This window comes from Nyctibius grandis, chromosome 1 (genome assembly GCF_013368605.1).
Source record: "Nyctibius grandis isolate bNycGra1 chromosome 1, bNycGra1.pri, whole genome shotgun sequence".
NCBI classification, from domain to species: domain Eukaryota; kingdom Metazoa; phylum Chordata; class Aves; order Nyctibiiformes; family Nyctibiidae; genus Nyctibius; species Nyctibius grandis.
Window position 1 is genome coordinate 47,549,137 of NC_090658.1, and position 22,985 is coordinate 47,572,121.

The 22,985-nt window shown below is 41.6% G+C and overlaps 1 protein-coding gene across 2 annotated transcripts; it reads right to left on the minus strand.

The window, feature by feature from the left end:
* Nucleotides 1–1,619: 1,619 nt before the first annotated feature.
* Nucleotides 1,620–22,985, minus strand: C1H1orf198 (chromosome 1 C1orf198 homolog). 2 transcript variants are annotated; one of them, XM_068404454.1, is made up of 4 exons: nt 22,559–22,985; nt 14,480–14,530; nt 4,414–4,965; nt 1,620–2,470 (listed from the first exon to the last, which is right to left on the minus strand). In XM_068404454.1, the coding sequence occupies exons 1-4, from the start codon at nt 22,904–22,906 to the stop codon at nt 2,414–2,416; spliced, it is 1,008 nt and encodes a 335-aa protein (XP_068260555.1). In that variant the 5' UTR covers nt 22,907–22,985; the 3' UTR covers nt 1,620–2,413. The 2 variants fall into 2 exon arrangements, with proteins under 2 accessions (XP_068260555.1, XP_068260563.1); XM_068404462.1 differs by lacking the exon at nt 14,480–14,530.

The following is a 22,985-nucleotide window of genomic DNA, read 5'->3' on the forward strand; positions in this document are numbered from 1 at the left end:
AGTGACTTTATTAAAACGTTAATATAAAATGTGACCAAGTACAATTTTTTTGTAAGAATGTTTAATAAAAACATACTAAAGAAAGAAGGAGCATCAACTCTTGTCAAAGCACAGGAAAAACCTACCAGGATAAGTAAAAAGTTCTGCAGCATGTTCTACCAGCTGGTCCCAATGTGTATTAGGGTCGAGTTAGCCAATGGGAGAGACAGGCAGCCCAGGTTCTTCCCTAAGAAGCTTTAAGGTATTTAGCAGAGGTTTAAAATAACACTCTTCAACAGCAGGAGACTTTGTTTTCAGATCTCCCCATATCAAAGTAAGAGAGAATGCACATCTTCACGTTGGATTTATAACTTTTCAGCAGCTGAATGTTCAGAAATTTAGATTCAGTGGTAACTGTAAACCCCAGGGTTAACATTTGTCAGCTTCAAAAAGAAGGTGCAAGTCAGTACTAATTATACATCTAAAGAATTTGTGCTAAAGTTGTTCTAAGCTATATTAATGCTGGATGCTCGTAGCAAATGCTAAAAAAGGTCAGCTAAGAAAAAAACCATCAGTAAAGTCCGGGCTGGTAGAAACAACAAGTATTTTCTGAACTGCTGAATGCAGAGACAGTATCCATGAATTACAGGAGTTTGTACATCTCAGGAAGCATGTAAAGAAGCTCTCAGAAGTCTATAAATAAGGCTATGCAATGATTTGTACTCTGTGGCAATCTGTCCCTTTAGCTAAGAAACCTTTTAAGAAAACACTAGAAAAACTGGAGGTTTTGGGCTTGGTGGTTCTATTTTTTTTGGGGGGGGGGGGGGGCGGGGAGGAGCTTACAGCATTTTCCTTGATCAACAAGTAAGTTTTAATGCTCTATCAGCATCCTCTGCTTGTTCAGAGCAAGCATCACACACCGATTAGAGGCAAGGATTCTTCCAGGACATCTCAAACTCTTCCTGTAACAGGCAGAAGAAAATCCTGCAGCATTGAATTCTGGACATTTAACTGCCCCTGGCACTGAACCAAATGTCAAGTGCTGATCCATGAGAAGCCTAGCACACTTATGGTCTAGGAGATGGTGACCTTCTTACAGCCTTGGCTGGGACTCATTAGACCCATTAGAGCCCTGTGTTTTGCCTTCTACCCCAAACAAATGCTATGGGAATATTGCTGAGGTAAAGGGAAAGGTCTAACCTTTGGCATTGGAGCAGTCCAGTCACTGGCTGTGCGCAGGGGGAATTAAGGCTTCAAGGTGAGGTAAACACAGTGAGAGTCAGTGTGTAAATCATGCTGCATTTCAGAGACGACAGATTCAAATGACAGCTACTCTTGTTCTCTACATTTTAAACACCAAACAAAGATCATTCAAAAGCAGAACTGGAGGCAAGTCTGCTGAGGGCCACCTTGAGATGCCTCTCTGCACCTCAGGAACAAACGTAATCCAGATGCTGAGCGCTGAAGAGAATGTACCCACAAGGAGGAAAAAGCACCAAAGTTGATGAGTCCTTGAGACGATAAGCTGCTTGAAAAACAAAGAAGCCTTATACTGCTATGACCTCCCATAAACATAGTGGTTTCCCGACACAAAGGTAATCCACACTCCAGCAATTCCCAGTGCTGTACTTCCAGCACTACTATTATGAAGAGTTATGCTCTAGTAAGGAGGCAGTGAAATCATGAGGCTTGTGCTCCCCGAAGACAGTTTCTCCCATTCATTAGGTGGTGTCCCATTCCCCTCCACCCACCCCCAAGTCTTTAATCCAAACACCAGAAACACCTGCCATTTCCCCAGGTCATTTTTCTAACATTCTTGTGTTATTTTAGCAGATTTGTAGGGCACAAACACAGTGCTTCTTTGGATCCACCATTTTGGCAATGCCTTTGCCCTCCTCAAAAGAAAAGTGTTTTCAAATAAGTGGTACAAAAGTTACTTTCAAACTAAATTAAATACAGAAATCAATGCAATTCTTCTGTACACTTATTTTTCATACTGTTTTTGCTAGTTACCTGAAGTATGGGATTATTTGCTTATTTGGAACCATTGCACGTACAATGCTATTTCTGACAAGCCATGCTAGCAAGGTTTCAATTGAAAACAGCAATCTGGTCCTGTAGGTTCCATTTCTAGGACACGGAGACTCATTTTTTTCTCTTTAACTTGTGTATGCTAACTTCTCCCATCCTTCTCAATACAGTACCTACTAAAAATTTTAACAGATATTAAAAAAATACCCAAATGAAACCACACTTCTATCACTGTTTAAAAAACAAAAATGCATATGGTATTACAAAAGTTTATACAAAGGCAACATTTAAGAGTTTGAAAGTTACTTCTAGAAAAAGACACAAATGCTAGCAAATTAACGTACAAGGAGAAAGATATTCCACTCCTTCCCCAAAATTGGTTTGATCTATTTTGAAGTATCTTTTACCAGTTGTCTAGAAAATCAAAGCCAGTCTTCAAGATAACATTGCTTGTACTAGTCTGCAAGGAAAAAAAAAAAGAAATAAGATGTGGTTGTTAACTATGGTATTATAAACTCAGTACTTGACTGCCTATCTACAAAAGAAAGTTTAAAATGCTGTCTGCCAATATTTCAAGTTCTTCACCTTGTGCTAGGATTACCTAAGAACCTAAATCAGAAAGTGGTAGACATAGAAAAATACTCACAATGACCAAAAAGGCAATTCCAGATATAATTCTTGTGGTGGTCTGCACGCAAAATGTTATTTTTTTTCCCCATGGAAAAAATAATAAAAGATCAATTTTCAGACTAGAGTGGGAATTGTAGAGAATGAAATAAACACAGAATGTAAGCATCACCAATGCAATGGATTGCCTGTTGCAATGACAGCCAGCTGTTTTCAGAAAACTACACAGGTTAAACTTTGCTGACAAGTTATTTACTAGGCTATGAAGAACATGCTCACTCCTGCAGTGCTGCAATTTTAACCGTAACATTTAAGGTGATTCTAGTGTTCAGGAAGACTATTCAAGGGACACAGCTGAGTCTCTGGATTCTCTTCCTAGGGCATGGCTCTCTTCCCCAGAATGGGGAAGATAATTCCAAAATGAGGAAACAAAGACAATTCTACCATACTATCGTCTCTGCTACTCTGTTCACATTTTGACATGGGAGGATTGTTTCTCCACAGACTGAAATCAGGCTTTTCAAACTATTTTAGTCAGCTATAAAACATTCACAAAGGAATTAAAACTGTAACAAACCATTAACTTGTAGGAAAACACCGTAAAGCCTTTAACTAAAATTAGAGGACTACCACAGTCACGATTTGTAGCAAAACAGCTCAAGAAGCATTATGCCTTAGCTTGAGGAAAAAAAATAACTAAACATAGACTCCAAATACTGAAGTGGCTTAAGTATTGTTCTCTCCTAAGTGCTGCCACTTACTTCTCTTGTAAGTATTTCATCACCTGCACCTCATCCTGCACCTTTCAGACCTTACATCATCTTGTTCAGAATTTAAACAATCACTGTTGGGAAAATATGGTAGAGAAAAAGCTATGTGACATGCTTAAAGTGTACAGTAATATGTCAGGCTTATGCCAGAGTGATGCTACAGGTTCCAAAGAGAACTGCACAGCTCTGTTTGAAGAACCACACCTCTTCTCTACTTCGCAGTTTTCAGTCTTCAGATCGCTTCCCTTTCCTTCCCTCACCATGTCATATCCTGTTGCTCCCTTTCTCTTCTCACAGATCAGCATGTGTTTTTTAAATAGCTTCAACTGGCTATTGAGCTGCTTAAGGTTATTTTTTGTTGTTGGGTTGTTTGGGTTTTTTTATTAAAAAAAAACATTGAGAAGCCTAATTCTGGAAGCTCATTCCATTTCCATTTTGGACTTTAAGAGAAAACATGTTTGAAAGCAGCTCAGCTGCCTGGGACAAAGCACTGGGATGTGGCTGTTGGTCTACTGCTTAAAACAGCTGAGAAACTAGTTCACCACTCACTGCTATGCTGTGTGTACCAATAAAATATCCTAGACTCTAGTTTATCTACTTTTCAGGTCTAAAAACTTTTTTTCCATTAAGTGTTTTGCTGTTTCAAGAAAAAAAAAAAACAAAACCCCTCTTTTACTTGATATAGCAAGCTCTTTACCCCAGACTGTTAGGTAGCTTGCTGTCAGTTAGCCACTGGATGCCATGTCAGCATTTCCAGTATTATATTTAAATGGTGCCTTTATCCTATGCACTTTACTACATTAAAAATACTTGATTGAAACACACAATAGCAGTTAATGTGTTGGTTAAACAGACTTCTTTAAATTTGCAGGACAAAAAGCCAGCAACCTTCGCTATGGCTTAATGCTTTATGGAGTTCCTAATCTTCCAGAGCAGCCTTGTCAGATTTTAATGAGCTATGCAGTTTTTAATAAAATCTAAGGACAGTGGATATAGCAGTCCTTACCTGTCTAGGCATTTGTGGATCTGCAAGTATAGTACCATCAGTATCTTCCTTGTTTGTCCTAGAAGATGCCAGGTCCTGTGGTGGGTCAGGAAGAAAGAAGTCATCTAGAGAACTAGCAGGGAGTTGAGTGGGTTGAGGTTTCTCCCATTCGAGAGATACAGAAGGTAGGTTGGGGGTGACAGACTTCTCTGGTTTAGTTACACTGGGCTTCTCTGCTTTTGCCATCTCCTTTGGAGTAGACTCTTGTCTGTAAAAAGAGGGAAGCGGTTTCTCTCCTTTCTCCATGGACTTGATCTGGCTGGGGGTCAGGGACTGGAACTCAGACTTGTCTCCTTCAAACTTTGAGCGCTCTGCATGTATCTTCCAGAAAGAGGACTCCTCTTCCTTTCTGGATGCTATCAATCCATCAGAGCCAGGGGTCTTACTGGCCTGAGAAGATTTAGGGACTTGGACACCAGGTGCTGCTTTAACAGGCTGCCTCTGTTCATTTTGCAACTGGGCACCACCTTGTTCTTGTATGGACAGAGATGCAACGCTGAACTCCATCTGACTCTGTTCAGGGTTAAAGAAAAACAATATTTCAAAGCTCTTCAAAAAGACACAGTTTTGAACTTCTGATCTTGATGCATATAGATAACACCTTTTCCCACGGCTAGGCAACTCCCAGACAGTAAATACCATGGCAAAGCTAACTTATTTCCTCCATAAATGTCTATCTTTGTAGCTATGTAAAAATAATAATTTTTAAAAGTCTGAAATGCAAGCAAATGTAAGAGTCTGAGACCTGCTGCAGAGAAGTCAGAGAAGGCAAAGGTATTCGAGTTACTCAGTGCCATCCAAGATAGCAGTGCATAGCATGCACAGCACTAAAACATTAGAATAGCTGCACTAAAACATTGGAAGAGTTGTGGATGCATTTTGAAAGCCACAGATGTTTTATGTGAAAATATAAAGCAAAAAAGCTTTACAGTGTCATTTAAAAGGCGATCTTCCTTTATAGTCTTTGAAATAGTTGGCAACATGTCACAACTCCATCTACTTCCATGATAAAGGATTAGATGCAATGGGTAGATAAGTGGTTTTTACAATTCTAATGCCTCTCTGAAGGAAGAGAAACAACTCCAGCAGGACCAGTTCTTCACTTCTTCCAGAGCCTTGTTTTGTTTTTACTAGCAGTGCAGATAGCTGTGCTCATTTCTGAGAGATAACACTGGGTCAAGGAAGCAAGTGACCACAGTTAAAGCACGATACAGATCTTGCAAAAGCCACCCAAAAGCGAACAGTACTTCAAAATGTTCATTTTACTTACCACCACTTCAGTAATCTTGACTGTCAACTAGCTGGACACTCTTTAGGCTAATAAAAGTTAAGTCTTATTTCACTCTGAGGAATGTGTAAGTGTTATTGTATTTAGGAGCACAGCACCATAGCAAGGGCCAGAAAAGAAGAACCCAGTGTCTAGACTTCTGTTTGTAAAATGGAACAAACAATGCAAACAAAAAAAAAATTGCATTTACTGTTAGAGCTATGTTGTTGTCATTATGGGCCTGATTAGTTCTGAAAAAATGCAGAGGACATTTCAAATACTAGCTTTTGCTACAAGCAGTTAATAGATACGTTTGAAGTTTGATACAGATTTGTGATGTTTTCCCCATTCTGCTTCAATACCTGGCCTTTCCTGAATAAAACCACAATAGCATCTACTGGCCTGAGTCTAAAACAAGTCCTAGTTGCATATCATTTTCACTTGCAGTGTTTGATCTCAAGTCCTACATTACTGTGCATGTCAAGTTCAAAGGGACTCTAGATCTAGCAGGTCTCACATGCCTAGTATTTAATATGCAGAAACTTCTCATCAAAGAGCAAATGTTAACTCAGCAACTGATTATTTATAAAACATTTTTTTTTAAACAGTCAGCAGCTGACTACACATAATTTGATTCATGGACTAACATCTGACCTTTCTAAAGAATTAGATACATTAGATATTTTTCCAAGGTTATAGGCAAGGAAGCACCAAGTTCCGTGTTTTCATTAAGAATATACTGTGTTATCGAAAGACGCAGAACATAAACAAGCTTTAAGTAATTATAGCTCAGATAGAATAAGGTGAGTGCAAGGATACACGCAACTCTTACCAAACAGCTCAACACCCCACTCTGTCTGCAAAAAACTAAGAGGAAAAACCTTAACGCTCCAATTTTTTTTTTTTTAAAAAAAAGTCATGTTGTAAAGTTAAGAGCAGAAGATTTTTCCTTAGATAAATTCTGCACAAGCAAACTATGGATGCTATGGTGTTCAGGATTATTTACAGTGACTGCCATTCCCTATATTAAAATACAGGGATTTAGTTCCCTAAGCCCATTTGGCAATACTACTGAATAGAGATTTACCACCCGGAAGTTAAGATGCTTATAGACTTCAGAACTGATAAAATCCCAGCTTAAAAAAACACAACATAATATAAAATAGATCTGCAGTTCCTAATTATCCAAGGAGGAAAAAAAAAATTCCCATCTTGGAAGACTTAAGTACCTTGTCATGCAGGAATTAAAACAGTGCTACTTTCTATCCTTCAACAGTCTTCCTTCTTCTGAGTAGCCTGTCCCAGGGCTCATGCTAGAGATGACAGTAGCTAAAGGCCACCATAGCAGCAGTTAGTTTCAGTAAAATGATTCCTTCACCCCCCAGGCCAAGAGAGAGGGAAGGTCAGTGCCCAGAGGGCAGAGGGACCATCACAGCCCCAGATCCACCAGAACGGAAACAAAATCCAGGGAGAACACGTATGAAGGGAAGCAGGGGTCTGCTGGAACAAAAATTAGAAAAAGGAAAACCAACAAGGTGGCTTTGCCGTTCAACAGCAGCAAGACAGATAAATAAAGCCAGGCCTCCTGGGAAGTTCTTATGCTGTGGAGCAAAAGCCACTGCCTGTGGTCATGTTTTATGTTCTTTCGCATGGGTCTAAATACCATCTCAGAGGTCTGGTTTGGAAGCGGCAGACTGCTTCTAGTGTAGAGAAGAGAGTGGCACTGCAGCACAACTTCAGGCAGTTGCACCCTTTCCAACTTGCTCATGGATGCATGTTCTGGAGAGGATACTCTCTTTGTCCTTTTAGAAAGGAGACCATGTCTTTCAGAAGACAGGACCACCCAACATTTAAGATTGCATATTTGTGTCACAGTATGCTTTGGAGATCAAACAGTCCATAACCTGACACGGAATAATCTGAATGAAAATGCTTTTTCAGGAGTTTGCTTTTTCCCCCAAGGAAGGCGAAGATGACAAGACTACCCCGACAGGTTCTGAAAGCACTGCAGATCAGCACGATGTAAATACTGCCCTGAGAGGTCAGATGTGTAATTCTGCTTCTAGCATTTAGCTTGAGAAACCAAGAACTGCTGTGGATCAGTCACAAGTTATTCTGTTTTCTTTGAAATATATAATGCTTCCATTTGACTTTCAAGGTTACTTAAGACATCTGAGCCCCTAAGAAATGTAGCTAATGAAAATTATTAATATGCAATATCTTTCAAGCTACCAAATTGGCAACAAAATACTACAAATACCCCCCCCAAAAAAACCCAACAGAGCAGATGGAAAAGACCCATGTGTGAAACACCCCACGCTGACATCTAAGTCACGAGTAGTACTGTATGTTCTAATGAGTCACTAGACACTATAAATGTGAGTTTAATTAGTGTTCTGCTCTCCATTTCCTACATCAGATTGCAAATTGGCAATTGATTGGGTCAGCAAGAGAGGGAAGGAAATGACATTTAAAAGACAGTTACCCCCAAAAAACCATTTCCTTTTCCTTTAGGTTTGTCAGCCATGAGAATATCTTGATGCACACCTTTCCTCACCCCAATTCAAACTTACGGTAGCAGCTAGTCCCTGAAGGGCCACACTGCATGTTCACTTTCCTCGGGCTGAGGCAAAGCTTCTGTGAGCTGCAGTTGTGCACTTGAGCATTTAGCAGCAGAACTGCACTTGTGGTACTCTACCAGCTGCCACCTTGGGGAAGCAAACACTGAACATTGTGGTAAGATTTGATGGTCAAAATTGAATTGTCACTTAGGCACAGTTTGGGATTTGAGAGACATGTTTCAGTCCCCAGCAGCTTGCATAGATTTTCTATGACTTTCAATGAGCTGCAGTTTCTGTACTTTAATTCCCCTGTCTAAGGAATAAAATAAAAATACTTTCTTTTTCCTACCATTTGTCCAAATTGTATTGCCGGGAACTGTTCATCCCAGAAAGTCTCGAGAGTTTACAGACAGGCTAGTACAGTTCCAACTGCAATTTCTAGACGTCATCAGAATTCAAAAAAAAAAAGCTATTAACAGCAGTAGTATTTTCAAGATATTGCAAGAGCAAGTCATTCTCAACACGTTGAGAGAGAGAGAGGGGGATAGAGTGCACGTAAAAGCATGCACGAAGTAGTATTTTGAGGCAGAGCAAACCTAGAATTCTGTGTTCTTTTCAGTCTTATCCCTCTGGTCCTAAACCACTGCAAGGGTTAAAACAAAGGATGCCTAGGTCTTGGAGCAACTTTCGGTCTAATAAATATAAATAATATTAAACACTGCAGTTTTTAGAAAGTTGCACGTCCATCTTTCCTTAAAAAGACTATATTAAGGTATTTAGGAATTTTATTTATTGGACTAAAAAATTTAGACCTAACTTCAGTCTCAGGCAGGGATAATCCCCCAAATCATAATACTGGCTGTACATACTCATGGGAAACAATGTATTCTAAAACAGAAGCACCACACACTGAGAATGTAATGATTTAGTAATACTATATAAAATCAGGTCTCAGTTCATAAGTCTATATTAAAACCAAGATGACCACAAAGAACCCAGGACCTTTTTTTTTTAAGCATCTTATTCACTCATCAGGAATGTGTAGTATTTTACTAAACAGACAAGCAAACACAGCCAAAACAAATTGTTTTGCTTGGCAGCCTGAAAAATCCAAATTGTTGAGACAAAGACTGCAGAAACATTGTCAAAAGCAAATTGTTTTAAGCACAGCCTGGTATATGCAGAGGTAAGAAAGCCAAGTTTAAAATGATTTGGAAGATGACTTTGCTCTGCTGAATGGACAAAACCAAAATAAATATGGGACCTGAAGTAGTTGCAGTTTTTGCTTTGTTTCCTGTGCACACCGTGGATGTTTTCAGGATCTTTTCAGAGTCAGAAAGAAATCCTTAGGTCAGCAGAGACCAATTGCAAGGGCAAAAATAGAGCAAACCACTCAAAAACAATCTAAGTGATTTTAGTCCATACAGAAAGACAACACCAAAGACACATAACATGGAGCTTCAGAGGAAATTTCATGATCTACTCTTTGGTGATATGAACAGCATTCTAGTCTGCCACTGTTACTGGCTAGCCTGAGCAAACTCATACTGAACAGTACCTGGTATGCGCGTGGTTTTACGCTCAAGAGCAACTATCTAAAGATTGATGCAGGTAATTGAATCCTTAGCCGAGAACATCTGGCCATGCAGATTAAAATAAACGTTGAACACAGCTACTATTACCACAAGTTGGGGTTTTTTTTGCTCAAGAACTAACAGTCAACAGCAGCCTTACAGCACTGTGTTTTAAACATCTGTACCCTAGATCAAAAAGGGAAGGGAAAACCCAAAACCTCAGGCATCACTCTTCTTCCCTTCCAAGGAAGCACTGCCATTTATGCTAGCTTGATAAAAATAATCACACCGAAGTATAGTTTGTAACAAACGATTCTAGCATCAGCATGCTAAGGAAGGAGGGAAAATAATTTTCTGCCACTTTCTTCCTATTTATAAAAAAACCAAAACCCACAAAACCAACTAGGACTTGTACAAAGAATGATACTGATGACTGTCTTTTAGTTTTAGATAAAAGAAACAGTTTGCAAACTACATTTTTTATAAGTGCAACATAATTTTTTTCTTTCTAAATCATCACTGGGATTAGATCACTTCTGTAGCAATATAATTAGGGAATTCAGACAGGGAGGCAGCACCCTGATTACTGAAGGGATTGAAGCTTGATGCTTTCTCCTTTTGTTTTTTTTTTTTTTGGTTGGTTTGTTTTTACACACACCTTGAAGGCTTCTCTTTTCAACAAATATCTGAGGGCCTGCGGAAAGCAGAAGAGAGCTGAAGGAGGAAAAAGCCAGGAATTAAAAAGAAAAAAGTACAAAAAGGGCTCTCTAAAGCTACCTTTGCAACTATTCTACCTGTATCAAGACCACCAAACTTTTAGATGTGCACGCATCAATCTTAACCATTTGGAATAACACCTATTTTAGTTAATAGCATGAATGAGAAAGAGATTCCAACTTATTCCCGTGCTGCTCTGTGCATTCAATGTGTTAGCTGAGGTGGCAGACTGAAATTATATTTTCTGCCCGCTACTAAATTAATTTAAAAAAAACCAAACAAACAAAAAACAAAACACCAAAACCAGAAAGTTCTGAGTTCAGGAAGAGTTACAGAGAAATTTTATTTCCAATGATTCTTGTTTTCCATTTATATCTTGGCATCCATGCCGAGTTTCACCGAATTTTTACTTCAAACAAACCAAGAAACTTCAAAGGCTAAACTCAGCCAAAATGTCAGCTTTCAACTCACTTAAACCTGAAGCCATAAATAGAATGCCCTAAGTTCATAAACCTGGCTTTAGCTCCAGTTTCAAATGTAATCCACATTTCAAGACTTATGTTCATGAGGGCTCCACCCATCAACCAAATCACTCCCTTCAATTCAATCTCTAGTTTTAAAATGTCAGCTTGTTTGCAGTGCCATGAGAACTCGTTGCTTCCCAAGTAGTTTTCCTTCTGAGAAGTGCTACAGTTTTCTACTAAAAGTATTAGTATTTTAAATGGTGTCTAACAGCTGACTCAGCAATTCACATGGTATTTCTGCTTTGCCTTGTTTGAGGGTTTAAAAGTAAAGGGGTAAGACAAGAACTTTAAATCCACACCAAACAGCTAGAAATGGTGGAGATATTAATGTGTTTGTTGTGATATGAACAACTTAAGCCATATCTCACATTTGTGTTTAAAATAAGAACACAGAAAGTTTACTTTTGACAGAAGTGAAGTTATTAAGCCCTTCAACAATGCTCTGCCCAAAATGACAGCAATTTAGTAGACTGTCCTCTGGGTAAGTTTGACAGCCATGGAATTAGGCAATCCATTGCACTAGTTACCGTGAGAAAAATTTGTCCATACCTAATCAACTGGAAGCACCGCTAACATCACTGTAACAGCTGAGAGAGGCTCCAACTTGCAAAAAACATGCCCTCCCTTCTTCTCTACTCTACTCGTTAGCCTCTCAGTTCTCCTGAAGTTAGTTACAGACAAATATGGACTTTGCTGCTTCATTTTTCTTAGTCTCAATGTTTAAAAAAAAAAAAAAAAGTCTGTTGGTTTCACTGATTTACATCGGTATTTTCTCCTTCTCTGCAAAAGCAGAAAGTGACCACCACATTCCCTGCCTTGGGTAAGCCAGAGCACATTCATGCAAAGCTGCAAAAGAACAAAGGAATTTTGTCATCACAGCAATAACATGCAAAAAAACAAACCAAACCAAAAACTCTGTATTAAAGGGAGATCAGGGAAAATAATATTATGGAAAGAATAACCCATCATGGGGTAGAGCTCACGGAATGGAAAGAGTCTGACAGCCTGAAGTGACAGTGGGAACAGATCTGGCTCGCAAGACAATGAACGTGTGTAACAACACGTCAACCTTATTAAACAGCTCGTTCAGGTTTCTTCACTGTTTCCCCACGCTGGACCAATTGGGCAAGGATACTTTTTCCTCAGCCAGTATCTCATGGAGAAATTGCCTTCCAATATTATCTTATTAAAGTACTGGTTAGGGAAGAGATCAAAGAGCAAGCATGGAGCAAGATCTCCACCTTCAGAAATGGAAGACTCAGCAGCTGAAGGATTTGGCTGAAAGACTAACATAATATGAGGCACTGGGGAAAAACCAAATGGAAGAATCCACACAAACCAACTAACCTACACCCCGTAAAGCTGGACAAAATGGATTCTCTATAGAGTTTGCTAAAGGAAAAGGTCATGCAACTTTTCAACCTACAGCTGAGGCACAGCTTTTATCTCTGGTCAGCAAGGGGGGGAAAGAGACAAGCACAGCTTGATTAGCTGAGACAATTATTTCTGAAAAAACCTCCTCCCCACCGCACTTTTCTTCAGCTGTCACACGGATGTTCCCATATCATTCTGCAATCCTCCATTCACTACAGAAAAGCATGAAACTAGAGCATCTATCCATTGCGGTCCCTCATTTTGAGACACCAGGAGGGTAGTAAAAAACATCTTAATCAGCAAGGGATAAACCACAGGCTGGGCTGAAAAACACTTCACAGACATATAAGCATTTAAAAGAAAAGACAACTATCAATTAAAGAGAAAATCCATTTGAGTGCAGATGCATCTCATTATGGATCACTAGTTAGTGCACTACACAAAGCACTATCTCCAGGAAGTTCAAGTATTCAGAACTCACAAAATCCTATCAAGACAGAGCTCAGAAATACAATTACAGCTGCCACGTTCCCAAAACTGAGTTCTAGGGTTTGCACCTAAAAGCAGGGGAGAGACAACACTGCTGTCTCCAACACAGGAGTTATTCCACCTTGTGGTGAATGAGGTCCACACTCTTCTCACTACTTTTCTTTTCTTGACAGCTTCACCCAAGCACACCCATGCTAAAAGCCTCTTTAGTATTTTACTAAAAGCAAGTGGCTGCTTCTTCTAAGGGTCCCGAAAGACAGGAGGGCTTGCCTGAGCTACCAGGCTTCCACTGCAGGAAATCCTCCACTGGCTCCTGAACCACTACAGCTTATAAGGGAGTTTTAAGGCAAGCGAAGACTGGCAATGGTTTCTCTTAAGCTGCAGCACTGTACGCTGCAGGGACCCGTGAGTTACATCAAGTTACAGGTTAATCAGCATCTGCAAAGCACAGATGGGGTGCTAGCTACAGGCAGTGACCTTGAACAGGGAAGGCTGACAACAAGTCTAGGGTCAACCAGATTAATTTAGTATTCACTGACATTTCCACATAATTACTCTGCATTAGGCTAAGATTATATTCAGAAGCTCAAACATGATTATCTACATAGTCTAAGGGCAAAAACTGGAAGAAACGGGAGAAGCAGCTTTCTCTGGCAGATAAAGACAGAAAACACGAAGTCTAAAATGTGTGATTAAATTAACATCCACACCATACCCAGCTGAGAAAAGCAACAAGCTGTGTTTTTGCTCCCAGATTTTCTTCAACAAGAAGAATTAAACTTGATTGCCCACCACAAATATGGCATAAGTATACTTCCTCACACTGCAGGTTCAAAAAGATGGAGAACTCTGGATCTGTGTTAGCCTTAGGAGAATCCCATTGTAAATAATGCTTTAACAAAATACCAGAGGTAAAGCAAGGGAAAACAAAAAACAAAAAACACAACAAACCCAAAACCAACCCACCACAGAACAATATATTATTTTTTGAAGGAGCTGCCTTTTTGAGCGGAAATAACACAATGCTTCTAGCATAGCCCTGGGTTAACAAGTTTCATTATATTCTAGTACATAACAAAACCATGAAGCATAAGACAGGCTTTAAGAAAGAATCCAATGACGTTACTGGATATCTGTACCTTTCTCACCCCATTTCCTAGCTACTTTACTCCTGACTTCAAAGGTGAAATGCAGTTATGTTTATACAATATCTGAGACACTGGTCTTGCTAAACATGGAAAGTTAAGAAGTTTACAATGAAAAATCAAATAATTTGTAATGAATTAGTTTTACACCTGCACTCGAAGCCAGAACATTAATTCATGAAGTACATTTTGTGTTTATGTTTATGTAAATCGAAGCACACCAGTCCCATTTCATTTGCAGGACAGTCGCTTTACACAGCTCTCAGAATAAAGGTGGCATTAGTCTATCAAGTCTCAAAATGAAGATAATATAAATGCACAATGAATAGTATAAAATGACAAACCAACATTGAAAAAAAGGTTGCTGTATATTTACCTTCGTTTCCCAGGAGAACGGAGCTGAGTGTTCATCTTGCCAAGTTATGTCCTGAAATAAAATTCAAGAATGACTAAAAATCAGAAGAGCAGCTTTACCTGCTCAGGAGCATCATATGCACATGGGATTACATTGCACTGTCAGACGCATAGCAACCACTACCACAGAAATTGCTAAAAAGTGAGAGCACTACTTAGAGATGGCACTGATTGCATTTTAAGACTGACTGAAAGCAAGTTCTCTGAGGGGTAGATTAACAATTAGTATACCAATTTAACCCACAAAATATATGAAGGTTTAACCTGGTCTAACGCTCTTGAAATGGTTTCTCTACAAATAGCTTTAAAATGTATTATATTTCCAGTTTTCTACTAGGCATTTTCTTTGGTAGCCACTAGCAACACACAGGGACAGAAGTAACAAGAGGAGCAGAGGAGTCAAGGAAATAAAGTCCCATTTCCTCCCCTCCGCAGACTGAAGAGCATGTGCGCAACCAGGCAGTCACGTGGCAGCGAAACAGCTGCGCATCCATCAGGCCAAGCCACAGCTGGATCCAGCCCTGACAGGATACATCATTACAACGCTTCAGTGATGATCAGTCTGACGTAAGTATTCAGTGCTGCTGGAACAACCACACAATGTCCAGAGTAAAATCCCAATCTGAAATAGCTTCTTTTAAGAAGCTATTTTTCAGAAAATAATCCCAATTTGAGAAATTTAAATAATCTCTTCACACACGGCATGCCCTCCACAAATACAGGCGACCCACATTGAAAAAAGAAGGGGTGATAAATAAACTTTGTTCACATTTGTTCAAGACTTGCAACAAAATGATCACACTTCTATTCCTAGTCGTGGATGAGACTCATTTGTACGTTGGACGTTCACGCTGGTAGAGGCAATGAGTTGCGCCCTCCGTACTGAGTATACCACTGCTTGGCCACCCCAGGACATCCGGGGAGGAACAGGAGCCAGAACAGCAGATGAAAGGCCAGGAGTAACCATGCACAGGGAAGGAGAGGACAGGACAACACCTGAAGCGCTTGTTTCACACTCCTGCTGTTCAAAGGATCTGTTATCTAGTTCTGTTACCTAGACCATGTTTTAAGCTAACACAGGAACCCCACATCTTACCATGACTGCCCTTTTCTTCTTATTTCTGACCTCTGCCTTTAGAGAAATACATTTCCCAGACATCTGATAGCATTCTCCTGATCTGCCATCTCTTATTTCACCCTAGGCAGGTTTTGCTGGCCAACAGCTATGAAATCACAATTAGAAGTGTCTGAAACCATCTTCTAAACATGAAAACGTGTCATTCTCCAGCTATTACTCATCTGTGAAACACAGGGTTTCCAGCAGCAAAGCATTTGTGGTATAAATGAGGGTGACACCATGCTCTTAAAAATAACTCAGCTGATAAAGACCATCTAAAAGGAAAGGCCTGGGCTCTATTTGACTATGCATTCTGGCCAGAAAGGAAATTTGGTACAGGAAATTTTTGCCAAGAAAACAAGTGTAATACCAGGTTCTCTCGTTCCAGGAAATGGATACTCATATTTATTAACATTTCAGAGAAACAAAAGCAGTAAAAGTCTACTTTTTAGTATCAGTTCTAACTTCTATCAGTATTTGCACTGTGGAGTGCCGCTGACCACAGGGGAACACCACATCACTTAGGTGGGATGCCTTGCAGCAGGTGAGTGTCAAATTATTTCAAAATCATTTTAGGACTGTATCCTTTGCCTCTGAAACTGGTGGAGTTGGCATTCATTTCTGAAGCACACATGACAGGAATCACGGTCCAGGAGGGAAGAGAGACAGGAGAGCTCAGACACTGGATTGAGTCTCACGCACGAGGTAGGACCATAACCCTTCTGTCTACGTGAGGTCTGGACAAATCAGTACTCAACTTCAACCACAGCAGTAAAAGACAGAAATGAAGTCCAGCAAACAGGGTAACAATACTACATGCTGTTACAGAACCTTAAAGCTCCAGACATGTAGGCACAGCTGTCAGTGGATTTTACCCAAAAAGTTTAAAGGAAGCTCTGACTTCTTGCCATTTACAGGACACGCAAACCAGTCGTGGACCAATTTTAAATTTGGGAGTGAGTCAAGACCATCCTCATTCTGGATCTGAGACAGCCAGTTCTTTCATTTCCTGTATTTGAGGCAAGTGTAGACAGCACTGGGAAGGACACCTCTTCACCCAGCGCTCCCTGCACATCCGCAACTCAGTGACGACACCGCTGCTGCGAGTGAGCCCTGCTGACAAAAGGCTGCCCGCAGAGGGATACAAAAGCAGCACAGGGAAGGCAGAGCGAAGTATGAGGTTGTCAGCTTCCCACTTCATAGAATGTGATGTCTTCTCAACTGCCATTGCACTTGTTGGCACCTCAACTTGTAACCTCAACCTCCAGCTTAGGCAGACAAAAGGCTCCTGAAACGAATTAATGGTATTTTGGTACTAGTTGTTAAAAAGTTGTTGTCAGAGACAAAATCTAAGTCTTTCACAGATTATTTCAAAAGATGGAAGTAGTAGACTCTTGTCAGGCAGGAGAGGTTCCCTGAAAGAAACAGACCATTGATTTTTCTTCTTAAAAGGATGGCTCACTGTATCTCCAGCTGCACAGCCCAGCACGCCTCAGAGCCAGTAAGCCTGAGCAGCTTTGCCCACATTCAAGAGATCTTCCATGGGATCTAGCAAAGGAGAAAACAGGATAAGACATGGTTTGAGGATACAAAGCTTCGAGGAGTTGATGTGTTCTGGTTATCTGAAGTGTACCCAAAGCTAGAATGAAGGAGACAGTTGTCAGGTTCTGTCCATTGTCAGGGAATGGAAGGAAGTTTATGGCCTCCACCTCTTATGCCCTCACACAGAGGACCAAGTGAGAAGCCGGAGAATAACACAATTCAACAGATTCTTGTCTCATGCACCTGATTCATGTTTATCACCAACAAAATCTGAAAATAACTTTGCTTTCTGTGGAATAAACAAGTTCTCACATGCTTGAAGAAAATGGGAGCAAAAGCATCAACTATTTCAATATTCACAAAAGTAAATTATGAGTGGAAACTCTAGAGAAAAAGGCTTCAAGGCTATTTATCATCAACACAGATTAGAAGAGATCCGTATCTGATCAGCTTTTGTTTTCAGCACACAACAAAGCATTCTTCTAGAAAGAAGGCAAATAAATAAACTTTTGTTCACCAGCATTAAAGAACCTATTTGTAAGAAACGGGGCCTCATGCAATATATTTCATAGCTAAAAAAAGAAAAATGAAGAGAGAGAAAGAGAAGCAAAAATCCAGTCATACACTTGACTTCAACAACCAGCTGCAGAATACATAAAAAAGAATCACGAACTACATCTGCTATATGTAGGCAGCTTGTTGCTCTGAATTTCAAAATGGAAAACACTGGTAGAAACTTGCCAGTGTATCTGACATAAGCATTGTTCAGAGCACCAGACAGTAACCAGGCAGTCACAAACCCACCAACATATGCATCTTAGAAGTTTTATCAGAGCAGGACTTGCTGGCTATTGGGGTTTAACTGCACTCAAAAGGTACCTACATTTTTCGTTTTTTTAAAAAGCACAAATCTATAACAGGCCCAACATAAAAGCTACTGCTCTGTTGAATATTTGTTGCTTTGAAGTATTTTTAAGTAGAAGATAAAAGGGTCGATCCTTTGGCTTGGTGCCAAAGTTCTTACGGCTAAGCAAAACAAATACCATGTGTGCCTTCAGGTGGGTAAGTCAAGCTTCTTATTAAAAGATGATGAATGAAACTAACCGAACTGTCTTACCTGTCCTTCCTCCACATAAAATGTTTACCGCTCCCTAAAGCACATGGCACTTTCTTCAATGAAAAGTTCAGTTATTTCAAGTTCAATTCTTTGAGCTGCTGAGTACCACTCAAACACTCAATATCCCTTAAAAAAAAAAAAAAAGTAAAAAAAAAAGAAAAATCAGACCTTAAATCCATGTGTATGCCACACACTTGTGGATAAAGACGGACAGTATTAAGAGAAGAGTGAGAACTTGTTGTAAACTGAATATCTAAACTATCTTTCACTGAACTAAACAGGGAGGATCCAGTGGCATCAACTAACGTAAAAGCAGATGTTTAACGCAAGCTGACCATAACAGCGGTCAAAGGGCAGTAGTCTCTCACACACTGCTGGTTTTCCACCCATTCCCCTCACGATGGCTCATAAATTACGGCATATTTCAAAACCAGCCCATTTATATTACATCTATATTCAATCCTGGATTCTATTTCCAGATTTTCCTCTGTTCAGTTAACCTTATTTTCTACCACTACAAGCATTAGACATAAATGGAGAAATGCCAACAACTGGAAGCTTGTTGGGAAAGAGGAAGCTCTGCTTGAAGGCTGCGGCCTCCAAAAGACCTCAGCCAGAAGACCTAGGCTGTCTAGACATGGAAAATGACAGTGAAGCAACAAATAGTCTCCCGGTGCTGGGCCCATGTGGGATGACAGCAAGTCAATCTTCAGCAAACAAGACAAAGCTACTTTCATGGGGGTGTTACATGACCCTATTAGCCTGGAAGAGATGAAAAATATAAACAAGACCTAGACCACATGACTCGAGAAAACAGAACAAGATAGAGAGACCAAAGATGTTGGGTTTCGCTAGGAGGAAGTGTTGGAAAATACCAAGGCCTGCAACCCCATCAAGGTTATTGAGCTAGTATATTCTGGGGTCTGTTTCAACTAGGAAATCTTAACTTGACCCCATGGGGCTGATGGTGGACACGTAATGGTTGGTGTTAGCAGTTGCGTGCATCCTCACCATGACAGCGTGGTGCACACTGGCAGATGCCAAGTGAACCAGGTGCCACCAACCTAACTCCGTTAGAGAAACGCTGTTTGGAGAATCAGGGAGCCTGATTCCTGTACTAGCTGTACTATCACTTCTTCCATCAAGCTTTTTGAGACTTTTAAAAATACCTTCAGTTCTTTTACAGCAAGATGGGAGATTAAAAAGCAGCTCTGGTGTCCTGGCAGTGATCCTCTTTAGGAAGTGCATTCACAGTGCATGTACAGCTTCAGTTATTAACTCCATCACTGGCAATGCCGCAATGAGGGTAAGATAATGGAAGGGAAGGAGCAGTGGCACTCTGCTGACTCTAGGCATTTGCTAAGTCACACATGGTGCTGCAGTGCTCTAGCACTATGAACTGACTGGATCATGGCTATAGGATGCCACTGTCCTGTTATTGCACATCTATTTTCTGTCACAGCCTTCCCACACAGCCAACGTACTGAAAGGTGTTTTGAAAATGTAAGACATGCTTATACTTTGAGAACTTACAGTCCTGGGCTACAAGTTCACGAGATGAGTTTGGTGTTAGAAAAGATATATGTGAAAAAAGCGAGGGTGAAAAAGAGGAAACCAGTTGTCCAGAGATAGAAGACCACTACATATATCCTCTGGATGACCTTATCAAAGTGGTCACATACACGAAAGTGGGGCTGAAATGGTGAGAGTCCTGGATGGGCAAATCAGTATCTTCAGCATTCATCCTTGTCTTGCTTTCTTCCAAGTCCTCCAAAGAACATGAGGTGAAAGAGATCAACTTTCCATGCTTAAGCAAGCACAGGTAGATCACTAGAGATTTCAACAACAGTTAACAGGGAAGATGAGCTGTGGCTAGAAACATGAAGCTTTTGGAGCAGGAGTCAGCAAGAACATCATCAGACCAAAACACTCACACTGAAAGCACTGCAACATCAACAAGTGATTCTGAGGTATGCAGACTACTCTCCATTTCCTTGCCTCAGGATACCGTACATGAGACAGGGACAGCAGCCAGGACCAATCTAATTGCCCCGACCGAAGGCTGGGTGACCATGGTATGTGCAGCAGTTACATCTTACAAAGACAGCAGTAGTACAGCTCAGCAAGCTGTCAGACCAGAAGACAGCAAGATAATAAAGCTCTGCAGGCAAAGCATTTGCAAGGCTGGAAAGTTGAACGGAAACGGCAAGAGACTGGGCGCAGTGGCTCTGTAACAGCAGGACAAGGAGGAACAATTAGTGAGCTGGGGCAAATGTCCAAGAATCAGGTCAAATGCCAGCAAGGGAGCAGAGGGAGAGGAAGCTATCATATGAGGAGCCAGTAAAGGCTCCAAGGCTCAACAGTGCAGGTGGAAGAACTAAAATGGAAACAGACGATGCCAAAACGAGCGGAATCTCTTTTCTTCAGAAATACATTTTATATTAACTTCAGCTAGGAAATCAAGGAGGAAGTCAGCTGAGGCAGACACTTCCAAAATTAAAAACTTTGCATCAAGTATTTTGATTAACCATGCTTTCTTTGGTTAATGGCTACCCAAATGCTAACAACAACATTATTTGTATCATAGATGTATTTCCGTGGAAGAGGGGAAACAAAACAACTTGCCAAATTTCAGAAGGACTCTCTAGCTGTTTTGTCAAGCAGAAAATTATTATTTCCATACAATGCAGCACACGAACCTACAACATGCTTGCTTTCCTCCCAGATCCACATAATCCAAAGCAGAAAGCACAGCAGAGCTGTGTGAGACTGGGAAAGCTGGACACATTTACTTTCTACAGTCATTAACCTAAATCCTTTCGCAACTAACTTCAGGTTTGAGTTTCCTCTCAAAGACTGCTTGCAGAACCAAATTTGCTATCTTGTGTCCTTCTATACCTCTTTTTCACCAGGAGTTATGGTCTATTACTAGAAAATATTTACCCAGAATTTCTGGCATCACGGACTAAACAAAACTGAGCTTGACCATATGTTCTCTAACTCTAGATATGACGTGTGCACAGCACATTGTCACACCTTCCTGAGAGGTGAAAAACAGGCAGCAGTCTTCTAGCACAAAGCTGTCTGGGAACCATGCTGCCAAGTATCTATGTGCTTCAAGCACTTCTTACAAATCCCACTGCAAGAGATATTGGTGAGGAGGCTAAAAGCAGCACTGTTCCCTTTAAATTCGACGGATGATTACAAATACAGAAAGCAGATTATTTTTTTCTGGTAGAAGCCACGTAAGTTAGTTAACATTAAATCACTTCAAGATGTTGTGTGAACATAGTGAAAGATATCAGCTCTGTAATCATACCAAGGTATAAAAGAAAACAAAACAAAGGAAATCTCATACGTAGAATAAGAGAGATACAGTATCTGAAAAGAACTGTCAGGTCTCTACAAGCATTGTTAGACCTTCCTCTTCAAGGGATCACACTTGGTAATATGACCCACTGCTCCGGACCAGGTACCCTTATACCTATGGACTTCCAGAAGGCCTGCCATGCTTCGCCATTAGAGATGGCTCTCAGAAGCTTCAAAATCCATACTTTTTGCCCTCTATCCTTCCACACCCTTGTTTTTCCTGGCACTTGACATGGAACAGGCTGCATTTTTTTAAGGTGTCAAAAATACCAAGAGCTGGAATGTTTTCAGTGTTGTATTTTTAACTGTCTAAAATTAGAAACAAAAAGGAAACGATTTAATTCAGTGTAAACGTTCCCTACGGCCCATTTTCAGCAAGGGACTATTTCCAGAGCTAGCCACGGCCATGCCCCGCTTTCAGGGGCAGCCGGTACCGGCCTCTTCTGCAAAACCCACTTCAGAGTTACTTCTGCTTATCTCAGAGAAACTCTGATTTGGTGCCGTTCCTGCTTTTACGGTCTGACCAAGTCCCCTCGCTTACAGCGAAACACCCCGCGCTCCTGCACAGCCACGGAGGGGGCAAAGAAAGAAAGAAATCTCATCACTAGGGCAACCCCCCCTGTTGCCAACGTCTAGGAACCCCCGCTCCTCTCCACAGCCGAGCGCCGGCCCGGCGGCGGCACGGGCGAGCAGAAGCAGCCACGAAGCTGGGGCAAGGCTACTGCCACCCCACCCGCCCCGCCCCGGCGGCGGCGTCGGGGAGCGCCCCTCGCCCCCGCCATGGCTGACCCCCCTCAGGCAGCCGAGCCGCGGCGCCCAGGCGGTGCCAAGGGCCCCTCCCGGGCGCTGAGGCGAGAGGGGCGGGCCCCGCCGGCGCCCCCTTCCCCCGCCGGTACCTCGTCGCCGAAGTGCACCACCTTCTGGCCCGTGTTGAGGCGGAGGCTGGGGTAGGAGGCGGGCGGCGCGGCGGGCCGGGCGGCGCCGCGGTGCGCGGCGTAGCGGGCCTGGACGTGCGGCTCCACCAGGCACTTGTCGATGATCTCGTCCTGCTGGCGGGGCGGCAGCCGCTCCCACTCGGGCCCATAGCGCTCGCGGATCCGCTCCTTCTCCGCCATGATCTTGCGGGCCATGGGGCTCAGCGAGGAGAAGTAGCTGAACCGCTTGCGCTCCCGCTCGTCCAGCGGCCGGTTGCCGTTCATCACCGCCGTGCGGGAGGCGGCGATCGCCGCCGCCATGGACGCCATGGCTAGCCCGCCGCCGCCAGCCCCGCACGCACCGAGCCGGGCGCACTCGCACGGCGGGAATGGGAGCGAGAACCGCCTC

Bases quoted from the DNA above. Each gene is read 5' to 3' on its own strand.
- C1H1orf198 (XM_068404454.1), bottom strand. From the start codon at position 22,906: ATGGCGTCCATGGCGGCGGCGATCGCCGCCTCCCGCACGGCGGTGATG. The intron at 14,531-22,558 runs GTACCGGCGGGG...ATTTTATTTCAG, and splicing joins TGGTGCACTTCGGCGACGAG to GACATAACTTGGCAAGATGA. The intron at 2,471-4,413 runs GTAAGGACTGCT...TTTTCCTTGCAG, and splicing joins ATCCACAAATGCCTAGACAG to ACTAGTACAAGCAATGTTAT.